This window comes from Salmo salar, chromosome ssa06, assembly GCF_905237065.1.
Source record: "Salmo salar chromosome ssa06, Ssal_v3.1, whole genome shotgun sequence".
Classification (NCBI taxonomy): domain Eukaryota; kingdom Metazoa; phylum Chordata; class Actinopteri; order Salmoniformes; family Salmonidae; genus Salmo; species Salmo salar.
In genome coordinates, this window is record NC_059447.1 from 5400525 (window position 1) to 5417311 (window position 16787).

At 45.9% G+C, this 16787-nt stretch overlaps 1 protein-coding gene across 3 annotated transcripts in view; it reads right to left on the reverse strand.

Moving 5' to 3' along the window:
• The window catches only part of LOC106606313 (myosin-11), a 70964-nt gene extending 55247 nt beyond the window's left edge, over nucleotides 1-15717 (reverse strand). For all 3 annotated transcript variants that reach the window (XM_045719625.1, XM_045719623.1, XM_045719624.1), the window contains exons 1-6: nucleotides 15552-15717; nucleotides 11556-11799; nucleotides 11001-11171; nucleotides 9444-9600; nucleotides 2143-2170; nucleotides 786-888 (exon numbers count right to left, since the gene is read on the reverse strand). In XM_045719625.1, coding sequence (XP_045575581.1) covers nucleotides 786-888; nucleotides 2143-2170; nucleotides 9444-9600; nucleotides 11001-11171; nucleotides 11556-11723 — 627 coding nt within the window. In that variant the 5' untranslated portion in view covers nucleotides 11724-11799; nucleotides 15552-15717. The remainder of the gene's footprint in view (nucleotides 1-785; nucleotides 889-2142; nucleotides 2171-9443; nucleotides 9601-11000; nucleotides 11172-11555; nucleotides 11800-15551) is intronic.
• Nucleotides 15718-16787: the final 1070 nt, after the last annotated feature.

A 16787-nucleotide genomic window follows, 5' to 3' on the forward strand; every position in this document is an offset into this window, starting at 1 on the left:
GAGGGACTAAACAAGTCTCAATATCTGCTGCTATCCTCTGAGGGACTAAACAAGTCTCAATATCTGCTGCTATCCTCTGAGGGACTAAACAAGTCTCAATATCTGCTGCTATCCTCTGAGGGACTAAACAAGTCACAATATCTGCTGCTATCCTCTGAGGGACTAAACAAGTCACAATATCTGCTGCTATCCTCTGAGGGACTAAACAAGTCTCAATATCTGCTGCTATCCTCTGAGGGACTAAACAAGTCTCAATATCTGCTGCTATCCTCTGAGGGACTAAACAAGTCACAATATCTGCTGCTATCCTCTGAGGGACTAAACAAGTCTCAATATCTGCTGCTATCCTCTGAGGGACTAAACAAGTCTCAATATCTGCTGCTATCCTCTGAGGGACTAAACAAGTCACAATATCTGCTGCTATCCTCTGAGGGACTAAACAAGTCTCAATATCTGCTGCTATCCTCTGAGGGACTAAACAAGTCACATTGTTTTGAATGTGTTTAGCAGAGTACAGAAGAGGTAGGGGTTGTAAAAATTCCTGTAAATTCCCAGGTTTTTCAGAAATCCCAGTTGGATGATTCCCAGATGCCCTGCTTATTCCATCCTGATTCCAGGAAACTTCCATCCAGGATTTCTGGAAAATTTGGGAAAGTTTTGCAACCCTAGGGTAACACAGCTCCAGTGTATTATAGTGTATCATATTGTATTGTACACTAGAGGTAACACAGCTCCAGTGTATTATAGTGTATCATATTGTATTGTACACTAGAGGTAACACTCACAGCTCCAGTGTCCTTCTTGCTGCCCTTGTGAGAGGAAGCCACCACCGCCAGATACTGGATCACCTTCTTCGTGTTCTCTGTCTTCCCCGCTCCAGACTCACCTCTGGTGGGGTAGAGAGGAGAGAGACAGGGGGTTAGAGAGGAGAGGGACAGGGGTCCAGACTCACCTCTGGTGGGGTAGAGAGGAGAGAGACAGGGGGTTAGAGAGGAGAGAGACAGGGGGTTAGAGAGGAGAGGGACAGGGGGTTAGAGAGGAGAGAGACAGGGGGTTAGAGAGGAGAGAGACAGGGGGTTAGAGAGGAGAGGGACAGGGGGTTAGAGAGGAGAGAGACAGGGGTTAGAGAGGAGAGGGACAGGGGTCCAGACTCACCTCTGGTGGAGTAGAGAGGAGAGAGACAGGGGGTTAGAGAGGAGAGGGACAGGGGTTAGGGAGGAGAGGGACAGGGGTCCAGACTCACCTCTGGTGGAGTAGAGAGGAGAGAGACAGGGGGTTAGAGAGGAGAGGGACAGGGGGTTAGGGAGGAGAGAGACAGGGGGTTAGAGAGGAGAGGGACAGGGGGTTAGGGAGGAGAGGGACAGGGGTCCAGACTCACCTCTGGTGGAGTAGAGAGGAGAGAGACAGGGGGTTAGAGAGGAGAGGGACAGGGGGTTAGGGAGGAGAGGGACAGGGGGTTAGGGAGGAGAGGGACAGGGGTCCAGACTCACCTCTGGTGGAGTAGAGAGGAGAGAGACAGGGGGTTAGAGAGGAGAGAGACAGGGGGTTAGAGAGGAGAGAGACAGGGGGTTAGAGAGGAGAGGGACAGAGGGTTAGAGAGGAGAGGGACAGGGGTTAGGGAGGAGAGGGACAGGGGTCCAGACTCACCTCTGGTGGAGTAGAGAGGAGAGAGACAGGGGGTTAGAGAGGAGAGGGACAGGGGGTTAGAGAGGAGAGAGACAGGGGGTTAGAGAGGAGAGGGACAGGGGGTTAGAGAGGAGAGAGACAGGGGGTTAGAGAGGAGAGGGACAGGGGGTTAGAGAGGAGAGGGACAGGGGGTTAGAGAGGAGAGGGACAGGGGGTTAGGGAGGAGAGAGACAGGGGGTTAGAACCCCAAAAGGGTTCTACCTGGAACCAAAAAAGGGTTCTCATATGGGGACAGCCGAAGAACCCTTTTAGAACCCTGTATTCTAAGAGTGAGCAAAACAATTCTGAGATGTGAAAACATTGATGCTCAAAATCTCAGAACAATGCTTAGCTCAGGTAAAACCTGATAGTCCCAAGGTCATGGGATAAGGTTACATTTGGGACGCATCCCTGGTACAAGGGGCAACAAGTTCATGTGTTGGAAAAAATATGTCTGTGTTTGAGATTTGGACTCACGTGCACAGAATTGACTGGTCCTCACGCTCTGTGGAGAAAGACAGAGAGAAAGGGAGGTACGGAGGGAGGGAGGGAGGGGGAGCGGGAGGGAGAGATAGGGAAGGAGGGAGATGGAGAGAGGGTGAGGTTGAGGAGAGAGAGAGAGAGAGAGACAGAGAGTGATGGGGAGAGGGAGGGGAGAGAGAGAGAGAAAGAGAGGGAAGGAGTGGGAGAGAGATAGAAGGAGAGAAGGGAAACAGAGGGAGAGAGATGGGTTAAGGCAGGACAGTTGAAGCCAAGCTGAACACACCAAACATGAACTTAAGGTGCTCTGTTCACTCACACATAGAGGAAAGACTAGAGGCTAGGAACAGCTTCCTAAATCTTCCTACATCTATTTCTGCACCAGATTAACTTCTCTGTCACTCAATATTGGCTAAAAATAGCAGGGGGATGGAGAGGGCTACTGGAGGAAGGTAACCTTGGTAACCTGCTCCATGTATGGGTATTTTGATACACAAACACACACACACACACATACACACACACACACACACACACACACACACACACACACACACACACACACACACACACACACACACACACACACAACTTAACACACACAGACAGACTCCATGTCTGGGTATTTTGGCGATCACCCCCTACTGATGGCTGGAAACTGGACCAGTAGGATTTAGGTTCTGTCTGAAATTGTATCCTATTCCCTAAATAATGCACTACTTTTGGTTCTAGGTAGAACCCTTTTGGGTTCCATGTAGTACACTCTGTGGAAAGGGTTCTACATGGAACCCAAAATAGTTCTGTTTAATCGTTATCCTGTTGCCTAGTCACTTTACCACTACCTATATTTACATATCTACAGTTGAATTGGGAAGTTTACATACACCTTAGCCAAATACATTTAAGATCAGTTTTTCACAAATCCTGACATTTAATCCTAGTAAAAATTCCCTGTCTTAGGTCAGTTAGGATCACCACTTATTTTAAGAATGTGAAATGTCAGAATAATAGTAGAGAGAATTATTTATTTCAGGTTTTATTTCTTTCATCACATTCCCAGTGGGTCAGAAGTTTACATACAATCAATTAGTATTTGGTAGCATTGCCTTTAAATTGTTTAACTTGGGTCAAACATTTCGGGTAGCCTTCCACAAGCTTCCCACAATAAGTTGGGTGAATTTTGGCCCATTCCTCCTGACAGAGCTGGTGTAACTGAGTCAGGTTTGTAGGTCTCCTTGCTCGCACACACTTTTTCAGTTCTTCCCACAAATTTTCTATAGGATTGAGGTCAGGGCTTTGTGATGACCACTCCAATACCTTGACTTTGTTGTCCTTAAGCCATTTTTGCCACAACTTTGGAAGTATGCTTGGGGTCATTGTCCATTTGGAAGACCCATTTGCGACCAAGCTTTATCTTCCTGACTGATGTCTTGAGATGTTGCTTCAATATATCCACATAATTTTCTCCCCTCATGATGCCATCTATTTTGTGAAGTGCACCAGTCTCTCCTACAGCAAAGCACCCCCACAACATGATGCTGTCCTTCACGGTTGGGATGGTGTTATTTGGCTTGCAAGCCTCTCCCTTTTTCCTCCAAACATAACGATGGTCATTATGACCAAACAGTTCTATTTTTGTTTCATCAGACCAGAGGACATTTCTCCAAAAAGTACGATCTTTGTCCCCATGTGCAGTTGCAAACCGTAGTCTGGCTTTTTTATGGCGGTTTTGGAGCAGTGGCTTCTTCCTTGCTGAGCGGCCTTTCAGGTTATGTAGATATAGGACTCATTTTACTGTGGATATATATACTTTTGTACCTGTTACCTCCAGCATCATCACAAGGTCCTTTGCTGTTGTTCTGGGATTGAGTTGCAATTTTTGCACCAAAGTACGTTCATCTCTAGGAGACAGAACACGTCTCCTTCCTGAGCAGTATGACGGCTGCGTGGTCCCATGGTGTTTATACTTGCGTACTATTGTTTGAACAGATGAACGTGGTACCTTCAGGCGTTTGGAAATGGCTCCCAAGGATGAACCAGACTTGTGGAGGTTTACAATTTTTTTTCTGATGTCTTGGCTGATTTCTTTTGATTTTCCCATTTTCCCATGATGTCAAGCAAAGAGGCACTGAGTTTGAAGGTAGGCCTCGAAATACATCCACAGGTACACCTCCAATTGAATCAAATTATGTCAATTAGCCTATCAGAAGCTTCTAAAGCCATGACATACTTTTCTGGAATATTCCAAGCTGTTTAAAGGCATGTCTGACCCACTAGATAAATATTCTGTCTGTAAACAATTGTTGGACAAATTACTTGTGTCATGCACAAAGTTGATGTCCTAACCGACTTGCCAAAACTATAGTTTGTTAACAAGAAATTTGTGGATTGGTTGAAAAATGAGTTTTAATGACTCCAACCTAAGTGTATGTAAACTTCCGACTTCAACTGTATATAGCCTAGTTATCATTGACTTGGTACTGGTACCCCGTGTATATCCCGTGTATAAGTTATCATAGACCTTGCTGTCTCTGCCTGGCCTGTTCCCCTCCCTCCACTGGGATTCTCTGCCTCTAACCCTATTAAAGGGGCTGAGTCACTGGCTTATTGGTGTTCTTCCATGCCGTCCCTAGGAGGGGTGCGTCACTTGAGTGGGTTGAGTCACTGACGTGGTCTTCCTGTCTGGGTTGGCGCCCCCCCTTGGGTTGTGCCGTGGCGGAGATCTTTGTGGGCTATACTCGGCCTTGTCTCAGGATGGTAAGTTGGTGGTTGAAGTTATCCCTCTAGTGGTGTGGGGGCTGTGCTTTGGCAAAGTGGGTGGGGTTATATCCTGCCTGTTTGGCCCTGTCCGGGGGTATCATCAGATGGGCCACAGTGTCTCCTGACCCCTCCTGTCTCAGCCTCCAGTATTTATGCTGCAATAGTTTATGTGTTGGGGGGCTAGGGTCAGTCTGTTATATCTGGAGTATTTCTCCTGTCTTATCTGGTGTCCTGTGTGAATTTAAGTATGCTCTCTCTAATTCTCTCTTTCTTTCTTTCTCTCTCTCGGAGGACTTGAGCCCTAGGACCATGCCTCAGGACTACCTGGCATGATGACTCCTTGCTGTCCCCAGTCCACCTGGTTGTGCTGCTGCTCCAGTTTCAACTGTTCTGCCTGCGGCTATGGAACCCTGACCTGTTCACTGGACGTGCTACCTGTCCCAGACCTGCTGTTTTCAACTCTCTAGAGACAGCTGGAGTGGTAGAGATACTCTCAATGATCGGCTATGAAAAGCCAACTGACATTTACTCTTGAGGTGCTGACTTGTTGCACCCTCGACAACTGTGATTATTATTATTTGACCATGCTGGTCATTTATGAACATTTGAACATCTTGGCCATGTTCTGTTATAATCTCCACCTGACACAGCCAGAAGAGGACTGGCCACCCCTCATAGCCTGGTTCCTCTCTAGGTTTCTTCCTAGGTATTGGCCTTTCTAGGGAGTTTTTCCTAGCCACCGTGCTTCTACACCTGCATTGCTTGCTGTTTGGGGTTTTAGGCTGGGTTTCTGTACAGCACTTTGAGATATCAGCTGATGTAAGAAGGGCTATATAAATACATTTGATTTGATTTGACTTGGTACTGGTACCCCGTGTATATAACCAAGTTATCATTGACTTGGTACTGGTACCCCGTGTATATAGCCAAGTTATCATTGACTTGGTACTGGTACCCTGTGTATATAACCAAGTTATCATTGACTAGGTACTGGTACCCCGTGTATATACAGTGAGGGAAAAAAGTATTTGATCCCCTGTTGATTTTGTACGTGTCACGACACCGACAGATGGTGGCGCCCCTTCTCGACCGGGCGGCGCTCGGCGGTCGTCGTCGCCGGCCTACTAGCTGCCATCGATCCTCTGTTTCACTTTCTGTTGGTTAGGTCTAGGTTAGGCACGCACCTGTTTTGGTTTAGTTATTAGTAGGGGGGTTATTTAGTCTAGCGAGGTATGTCTGTGTTTGTGCGTGATTATGTTCCTTGTCAGGTATGTGGAATCTTGAGGAACGTGTGGTTTTTTTTCCCTCTGCCTGTGGTTGTTTTGTGTTTTAGCATCACAGAGGTATTTATGGGCTGGGTCCCTATTTTGGACGTCTAATAAGGGTGTTGGAGCGTGGTATCTGTTTGGCGCCCTGCCCTGCCGTGTTTGGACTTTCTTTGTTTTTGTGCATACGGATTAAAAGTGTGTTCAAGAATTTACTGTCTCCTGCGCTTGACTCTACCTCTCCTGCTTCCTTGAGCCAGCCCTGACAGTACGTTTGCCCACTGACAAAGAAATGATCAGTCTATAATTTTTATGGTAGGTTTATTTGAACAGTGAGAGACAGAATAACAACAACAAAAATCCAGACAAATGCATGTCAAAAATGTTATAAATTGATTTGCATTTTAATGAGGGAAATAAGTATTTGACCCCCTCTCAATCAGAAAGATTTCTGGCTCCCAGGTGTCTTTTATACAGGTAATGAGCTGAGATTAGGAGCACACTCTTAAAGGGAGTGCTCCTAATCTCAGTTTGTTACCTGTATAAAAGACACCTGTCCACAGAAGCAATCAATCAGATTCCAAACTCTCCACCATGGCCAAGACCAAAGAGCTCTCCAAGGATCTCAGGGACAAGATTGTAGACCTACACAAGGCTGGAATGGGCTACAAGACCATCGCCAAGCAGCTTGGTGAGAAGGTGACAACAGTTGGTGCGATTATTCGCAAATGGCAGAAACACAAAAGAACTGTCAATCTCCCTCGGCCTGGGGCTCCGTGCAAGATCTCACCTCATGGAGTTGCAATGATCATGAGAACGGTGAGGAATCAGCCCAGAACTACACGGGAGGATCTTGTCAATGTTCTCAAAGCAGCTGGGACCATAGTCACCAAGAAAACAATTGGTAACACAATACGCCGTGAAGGACTGAAATCCTGCAGCGCCCGCAAGGTCCCCCTGCTCAAGAAAGCACATATAGAAGTTTGCCAATGAACATCTGAATGATTCAGAGGACAACTGGGTGAAAGTGTTGTGGTCAGATGAGACAAAAATGGAGCTCTTTGGCATCAACTTAACTCGCCGTGTTTTGAGGAGGCGGAATGCTGCCTATGACCCCAAGAACACTATCCCCACCGTCAAACATGGAGGTGGAAACATTATGCTTTGGGGGTGTTTTTCTGCAAAGGGGACAGGACAACTTCACCGCATCAAAGGGACGATGGACGGGGCTATGTACCGTCAAACCTTGGGTGAGAACCTCCTTCCCTCAGCCAGGGCATTGAAAATGGGTCGTGGATGGGTATTCCAGCATGACAATGACCCAAAACACACGGCCAAGGCAACAAAGGAGTGGCTCAAGAAGAAGCACATTAAGGTCCTGGAGTGGCCTAGCCAGTCTCCAGACCTTAATCCCATAGAAAATCTGTGGAGGGAGCTGAAGGTTCGAGTTGCCAAACGTCAGCCTCGAAACCTTAATGACTTGGAGAAGATCTGCAAAGAGGAGTGGGACAAAATCCCTCCTGAGATGTGTGCAAACCTGGTGGCCAACTACAAGAAACGTCTGACCTCTGTGACTGCCAACAAGGGTTTTGTCACCAAGTACTAAGTCATGTTTTGCAGAGGGGTCAAATACTTATTTCCCTCATTAAAATGCAAATCATTTTATAACTTTTTGACATGCGTTTTCCTGGATTTGTTTGTTGTTATTCTGTCTCTCACTGTTCAAATAAACCTACCATTAAAATTATAGACTGATCATTTCTTTGTCAGTGGGCAAACGTACAAAATCAGCAGGCGATCAAATACTTTTTTCCCCTCACTGTAACCAAGTTATCATTGACTTGGTACTGGTGCCCCGTGAATATAACTAAGTTATCATTAATCATTGTGTATTTATTCCTTGTGTTATTATTTCTATATTATTATTTTTATCTCATCTTCTCTCTTCATTGTTGGGAACATAAATCAGCATTTCACTGTTAGTCTGTTGTTCACGAAGCATGTGACAAATATATGATTTAATCTGGTGAAAAGTAGTGCACTATATAGGGAATAGGGCCCTGGTGAAAAGTAGTGCACTACATAGGGAATAGGGCCCTGGTGAAAAATAGTGCACTATATAGGGAATAGGGCCCTGGTGAAAAGTAGTGCACTACATAGGGAATAGAGCCCTGGTGAAAAATAGTGCACTATATAGGGAATAGGGCCCTGGTGAAAAGTAGTGCACTACATAGGGAATAGGGCCCTGGTGAAAAGTAGTGCACTACATAGGGAATAGGGCCCTGGTGAAAAATAGTGCACTATATAGGGAATAGGGCCCTGGTGAAAAGTAGTGCACTACATAGGGAATAGGGCCCTGGTGAAAAGTAGTGCACTACATAGGGAGTAGGGCCCTGCTGAAAAGTAGTGCACTATATAGGGAATAGGGCCCTGGTGAAAAGTAGTGCACTACATAGGGAATAGGGCCCTGCTGAAAAGTAGTGCACTATATAGGGAATAGGGCCCTGGTGAAAAGTAGTGCACTACATAGGGAATAGAGCCCTGGTGAAAAATAGTGCACTATATAGGGAATAGGGCCCTGGTGAAAAGTAGTGCACTACATAGGGAATAGGGCCCTGGTGAAAAGTAGTGCACTACATAGGGAATAGGGCCCTGGTGAAAAATAGTGCACTATATAGGGAATAGGGCCCTGGTGAAAAGTAGTGCACTATATAGGGAATACCAGGGTACCATTTGGAAGGCAGTTTTGAGGTTAAATCCACTGCTAGACCAGACAGACAGATATCTCTAGACATTCAATGCTGTATCGCCTGTCGTCAATGAAACTGTCCTGTTTCTATAACATTAATTAAATTACACACACAGAGAGTAAGCCTCTCTCTCTCTCTCTCTCTCTCTCTCTCTCTCTCTCTCTCTCTCTCTCTCTCTCTCTCTCTCTCTCTCTCTCTCTCTCTCTCTCTCTCTCTCTCTCTCTCTCTCTCTCTCTCTCTCTCTCTCTCTCTCTCTCTCTCTCTCTCTCTCTCTCTCTCTCTCTCTCTCTCTCTCTCTCTCTCTCTCTCTCTCTCTCTCTCTCTCTCTCTCTCTCTCTCTCTCTCTCTCTCTCTCTCTCTCTCTCTCTCTCTCTCTCTCTCTCTCTCTCTCTCTCTCTCTCTCTCTCTCTCTCTCTCTCTCTCTCTCTCTCTCTCTCTCTCTCTCTCTCTCTCTCTCTCTCTCTCTCTCTCTCTCTCTCTCTCTCTCTCTCTGTCTGTGTGTGTGTGTCCCTCTCCCCTTTACCTTGCATCATGTTCCTGTAAGCGTTATCAGTGATGGAGTAGATATGAGGAGGAACCTCGTGGCGTTTCTTCCCCTTATAAATCTGAATGATTTTCTCTGAGTAGATAGGAAGCATCTTATAGGGGTTCACCACCACACAGAACAGACCTGAATACGTCTGGAGAGGAGGGGAGAGGGAGGAGGAGAGGGAAGGGGGAAGAGGGGAAGGAGGGGGAGGAGGAGAGGAGAAGAGAGGAGGAGGAGAGAAGAGGAGAAGAGGAGAGGAGGAGGGGGAAGGAGGGGGAGGAGGGGGAGGAGGAGAGGAGGAGAGGAGAGGAGGAGAGGAGAAGAGAGGAGAGGAGGGGGAGGAAGGGAGAGGAGAGGAGCGAAGGAGTAGGAGGAGCAGGGGAGAGGAGATGAGGGGAGGGGAGGGGAGAGGAGGGGAGGGGAGTGGAGGAAGAGGAGAGGAGAGGAGGAAGAGGAGAGGAGGAGGAGGGGAGAGGAGGAAGAGAGGAGGAGGGGGAGGAGGAGGATGGAAGAAGAGGAGGAGAGGAGGAGGAGAGGAGTGGAGAGGGGAGGAGAGGGGCAAGAGGAGGAAGAGAGCAGGAGAGAAAAAGGAGGAAGAGGAAGAAGAGGAAGATGATGAAGAGGAGGAGGAGGAGAGGAAAGGTTAGGATCAACATACACTTAAAACCAAATCATCATTTTTGTTCTGTACACATGATAAAAACTTCAGCACAAATTGCTCATTGACATCATGTTTGTGTGTGTATTGTTTATGCATGTGAGTGCATGTATGTACCTGTGCATGTACCTGTGCATGTGTGTGTGCATGTCTGTGTACGTGTGTGTGTACGTGCGTGTGTGTGTGTGTGTGTGTGTGTGTGTGTGTGTGTGTGTGTGTGTGTGTGTGTGTGTGTGTGTGTGTGTGTGTGTGTGTGTGTGTGTGTATACGGATATTGTCTATACACTCGTAGATCTTTCCTGCAGTCAGATGACCAAATCACCCTCTACTGGCCTCATGGGTGGAATGTTATTCATATTTGTTATAATTTCATCATTTTATAAACATTATTCATAAAAACCCGCTGAGAATTCAGTGTTTCTATGTCAAACAGTTTTGTTATATTTCAGTCCTCTGTGATGTATATAAAGTGTAATATTAGGATTGAATCTCTAAATGTAATACATGTAAACTCTATATCTGACATGGTACAGGTGTCTTCTTTCTTTAAGTCCATAACCATGTGTTTGAGGTGTATACTGTAGTTTCACAGTAGATTTGTTTAAGACTACCCAGAAACACTGTGTGGTGCTGATTTAGCCCACTGCAGCAAAAGGTGAACAAATAAGTGCTATCTAGAACCTAAAATGTTTCTTCAGCTGTCCCCATAGGAGAACCCTTTGAAGAACCCTTTTTGGGTTCCAGGTAGAACCCTTTTGGGTTCAGGTAGAACCCTTTTGGGTTCCATATAGGACCCTTTCCACAGAGGGTTCTACATGGAACCCAAAAGGCTTCTCCTATGGGGACAGCTGAAGAAGCCTTTTGGAAGCCTTTCTTTCTAAGAGTGTACTCACGTAGATGAGGCTGGAGAAGTACCTCTCTTTGAGGTTGTGGAGAACAGAGGCCTCGTTGAGACAGGTAAGAGCTGCCATGTCCTCCACCTTACTGAACTTAGGAGGGTTCATCTTCTGGATATCATCCTTGTTGACTGTCGCTTTCCTACCGTTAGCCAACTCTACCAGCACCTGGAGAGGAGGAGAGAGGAGGAGGAAGAACAGGAAGAGGAGGAGGAGGAGGAAGATGAGGAAGATGAGGAGCAGGAGAAGGAGGAAGAGGAGGAAACAGATGAAGAGGAGGAGAAGGAGAAGGAGGAAGAGGAGGAAGATGATGAAGATGAGGAGGAGGAAGATGAGGAGCAGGAGGAAGAGGAGGAAAATTAGGAGGAAGTGGAGGAAGATGAAGAGGAGGAGGAAGAAGAGGAGAAAGAGGATGAGGAGGAGGAGGAAGAAGAAGTTGAGGAAGATGAGGAAGAGAAGGAGGAAGATTTACTATATAGTGCACTAGGGCCCTGGTGAAAAGTAGTGTACTATATAGGGAATAGGGTGCCATTTGGGGTGTAACAGCCTTACATCGTCTCCCTTCTCCTCCTTGATGCTGGCGGCCTCAAAACCCTCCTTCTCTGACGGGATCCACACCATCTTCTTGGCCGACCAATCAGCCTGCCCCACACCACTGTTCTTGAAGTCGTCGTCCTGCCGCAGGAACTTGCTGTCGTCAGAGGCGGAGTCGGCTGCCATCTTGGGAAGGTCGTCGTCGGTGACAGGAAGGTCGTCTGTGATTGGAGGGTCAGTGATCGGAGGGTCGGTCTCAAAGCTGAGGGAGAGGGAGAGAAAGAGAGAGGAAAAGGGAGAAATGAGGAGAGGAGGAGAAGGAGAGATGAAGAGAGGAGGAGAAGGAGAGACATAGGAAGAGAGGAGGAGAAGGAGAGTTGAAGAGAGGAGGAGAAGGAGAGATATAGGAAGAGATGAGAAGGAGAGATACAGGAAGAGGGGGAGAAAGAGAGATATAGGAAGAGAGGAAGAGATCAAGAGAGGAGGAGAAGGAGAGATATAGGAAGAGATGAGAAGGAGAGGTACAGGAAGATAGGGAGAAAGAGAGATATAGGAAGAGAGGGAGAGATCAAGAGAGGAGGAGAAGGAGAGATATAGGAAGAGAAGAGGAGAAGGAGAGATATAGGAGGAGAAGGAGAGATGAGGACAGGAGGAGAAGGAGAGATATAGGAAGAGAAGGAGAGATGAGGACAGGAGGAGAAGGAGAGATATAGGAAGAGGAAAAGAAGGAACGATATAGAAAGAGGGGGAGAGATGAAGACAGGAGGAGAACGAGAGATAGGAAGAGGGGGAGAGATGAAGAGAGGAGGAGAAGGAGAGATATAGGAAGAGAAGAGGAGAAGGAGAGATATAGGAGGAGAAGGAGAGATGAGGACAGGAGGAGAAGGAGAGATATAGGAAGAGAAGGAGAGATGAGGACAGGAGGAGAAGGAGAGATATAGGAAGAGGAAAAGAAGGAACGATATAGAAAGAGGGGGAGAGATGAAGACAGGAGGAGAACGAGAGATAGGAAAAGGGGGAGAGATGAAGAGAGGAGGAGAAGGAGAGATATAGGAGGAGAAGGAGAGAAATAGGAAGAGGGGGAGAGAGTACGATGTTATAACTATCCCTCTGATGATGATGGGGAATTCATAAAACATCAACTCAGACAACAACAACAACAATCACAACAATTCTAGTGATTAATAGGAAATGCTACTCTAGACCTCAGAAACATTCCAACGGTCGGTCGGTCTGTCTGTCTGTCTGTCTGTCTGTCTCTTTCCCCATTTTTCTCCCTCGTTCTCTTCCTTCCCTCCCTCTCTCTCTCTTTCTCTCTCTCTGTATCACACTCTGTCGTTAAACAGAACATATTCAATTCATCCTCCAATGCCTCGTTATATCGGTCTACAGCCTCAGTTTCAATCTCAATGAACTTTGAATTATTCAGGGTCTCATTCCCAATCTCCTACAACCACATAGATAAAGAAAGATAAACAGTACAGTACAGCCGTACTGTTGTAAAGCCTCACTTATCAATCTGCCTTCCAGATGACCCCCTCTTCCCTATATAGTGAATATCGCTGCATGGTCCACGTCACGTCATCATTACTCACTGACAGCTCCTCTTCTCTCCCTGCTGCGGGTCACAGGACCCACGAGGCTTTGCAGCAGCCCAGCTCCGCCTGCCCATGACCACGACGCCATAGAATATGTAAAATAGCAGCAGGATAACAGCAGCTATAGAACCTTGAAACAGCGGTTGATAAGCCATGCTGGGAGGACGATAATGATGACCATGTTTGGTTGAAGCTGGCCCTATACAGAGAGATGCTAGGGTGTGCGTCCCAAATGGCATCCTACTCTCTATGTAGTGCACTACTTTTGACCAGGGCCCATAGGGTACGATTAAGGGCACAGCCAGGGACTTAACCACTTCTATTCCTTATAAGGGGACTGTGTGTCCAGTCCGTCTCTCCTCTCCTGTGGCCAGCTCCAGCCTAGCGTTACTGTTGACACCAACATGGTGACCTGTCAGTCAGTCACTAGGCGCTTAGTCTCTGGTCACAGCATTAACATTTTTAGATTTTTTATCAAACATTTATTTAACTAGGCAAGTCAGTTAATAATAAATTCTTATTTACAATGACGGCCAACCGAAAGGCAAAAGGTCTCCTGCAGGGACGGGGGCTGGGATTACAAATAAATAAAATAAAAATATAGGACAAAACACACATCACGACAAGAGAGACAACACAACAGTACATAAAGAGAGACCTTAGACAACAACATAGCAAGGCAGCAACACAACACCACATAAAGAGAGACCTAACACAACAACACAGCATGGCAGCAACACAACACCACATAAAGAGAGACCTTAGACAACAACACAGCATGGCAGCAACACATGACAACACTACATAAAGAGAGACCTTAGACAACAACACAGCATGGCAGCAACACATGACAACACTACATAAAGAGAGACCTTAGACAACAACACAGCATGGCAGCAACACAACACCACATAAAGAGAGACCTTAGACAACAACACAGCATGGCAGCAACACAACACCACATAAAGAGAGACCTTAGACAACAACACAGCATGGCAGCAACACATGACAACACAACACCACATAAAGAGAGACCTTAGACAACAACACAGCATGGCAGCAACACAACATTACATAAAGAGAGACCTAAGACAACAACACAGCATGGCAGCAACACAACACCACATAAAGAGAGACCTTAGACAACAACACAGCATGGCAGCAACACAACACTACATAAAGAGAGACCTAAGACAACAACACAGCATGGCAGCAACACAACACCACATAAAGAGAGACCTTAGACAACAACACAGCATGGCAGCAACACATGACAACACTACATAAAGAGAGACCTAAGACAACAACACAGCATGGCAGCAACACAACACTACATAAAGAGAGACCTAAGACAACATGACAACAACATGGCAGCAACACAGCATGGCAGCAGCACAACATGGTAGCAGCACAAAACATGGTACAAACATTATTGGGCACAGACAACAGAACAAATGGCAAGAAGGTAGAGACAACAATACATCACACAAAGCAGCCACAACAGTCAGTAAGAATGTCCATGATTGAGTCTTTGAATGAAGAGATGAAAGTGTCCAGTGAAAGGATCCCACGTTGACATTAGCTGATTATGTTCTGGGTGCACAGCAAGGACAGGTTACCAGGTGCTGCGGTGTGTGGCGGCTGGGCCAGCGGGGATACCAGGGTTCGGGTCAATTCCATTTCAATAGAGGAGATGAATTGAAAATCACATTCAAGTTATTGAATGGTGCCGTTGTATTTTGAGTAGATGGAGTTGAAATGGGATTGATCCCAACGCTGGTGTCAAACCAACTTCTGTTGACTGGTGATGATGGTTTTACTTATTTTATAGGTCTATGAATTGTTGCACAAGGTGACACGCTAATAAATGAAATGGCAGTTGGAAAAAGTCTATCACCTGACATAAACATCACTCTATTATCCTAGCCTGTGTGTAAGCATAGCACAGCCTCTGTCAAGAGGTCTAAACCTTTATGGCACAGTAGGTAGGTAATGTCGTGCTTATTGCCTGTTCAAACCCAACCAAACTATACCATTATATCACCACATCTCTAAAACACAAACTGAGACCCAGGTGATCAGTCCTACATGTAAAAGTCGAAACGTCATCTAAATAGCGACAACAATTTATCTGAAATTCCAATAAAGTGCACATTGTTGATTGAAACATTGCAAGGCAACACATGTAGTACCTGAACAGGTGCAGCGAGGCCTAAAACCTTGTAGCATATTTCCTTTTCCAACGGTCTTTCTTCGAACAGAACTGACTATGTATTTCCATGTTCAAACAACTCTCTCCTGCACGCAGTAACAGACCTCTCTATCTGCACCGGTCTACACAGAACGGCAGGCTGTTACCGGTAGACTATTTGCAACCGGCCACATTTATTTAAAAGGAAGCAGACTCAATACTCACTTTTAGTCTTTCTCCTGTAGATGTTGGACTCGGGATGTAGTCTATCCTACAAAGTTGTCTCGGTATAGGTTACTCCACGAGATAGCGGGACGGGACAGGTAAACTGCTCAGGGTTGAACTATCCTTCCACCGGATGAAGCATCCTACCCAGGTATTTAAACCGGCCCGCTCCGCCCGTGGGAGGAGAGCAGCGCTCGCGGTTCCTCCTCGTCTCCATGGTGACCAACATTTGACAGCAGCCAACGTTTTGAGTTTTTATTTATTTATTTCAGCTTTATTTAACCAGGTAGGCCAGTTGAGAACAAGTTCTCATTTACAACTGCGACCTGGCCAAGATAAAGCAAAGCAGTACAGTGCAACAAAAAACAACAACACAGAGTTACACATGGAATAAACAAACATACAGTCAATAACACAGTAGGAAAATATATGTACAGTGTGTGCAAATGTAGAAGAGTAGGGAGGTAAGGCAATAAATAGGCCATAGAGGCGAAATAATTACAATTTAGCATTAAAATGAGAGGTACCCTGGTACCAGTTTGTATGTGTTTTATGGAATAGCATACCACGATTACAACAAATAAAACATGTATGTGTTTTATGGAATAGCCTACCATGATTACAACAAATAAAACATGTATGTGTTTTATGGAATAGCCTACCATGATTACAACAAATAAAACATGTATAGGCCTATTCACCTTTTATCTAAATGCCACAATTTGAAAGGAGAATGTTTACAACATAGCCTAAGGATATGTTTTTTTGGCTAATCTAATTTTTGTGTTTATCTGTAGCCTAAATATTGTGCTCTTTCTCCCTCTCTCTCTTCTCTCTCCTCTCTCTCTCTCTCTCTCTCTCTCTCGCTCTCTCTCTCTCTCTCTCTCTCTCTCTCTCTCTCTCTCTCTCTCTCTCTCTCTCTCTCTCTCTCTCTCTCTCTCTCTCTCTCTCTCTCTCTCTCTCTCTGGACAGAGTTTCTGTGCTCAACGAGAAAGGATCAAGATATGTGGCATAATTAGGAATTACAGCCCATGGAAATGCATGGAAATGAACCAGCTCTTGAGTCCCAAATGGCACCCTATTCCCTATATAGTGCACTGCTTTTGACCAGGGCGGCCAGGGCCCATAGAGCTATGGTCAAACGTAATGCCTTATATAGGGAATAGTCTGCCATTTGGGACACAACTTATGTGTTTAATGCTTTCAATGCTATCTTGAAGATATTTTGCATTCTAT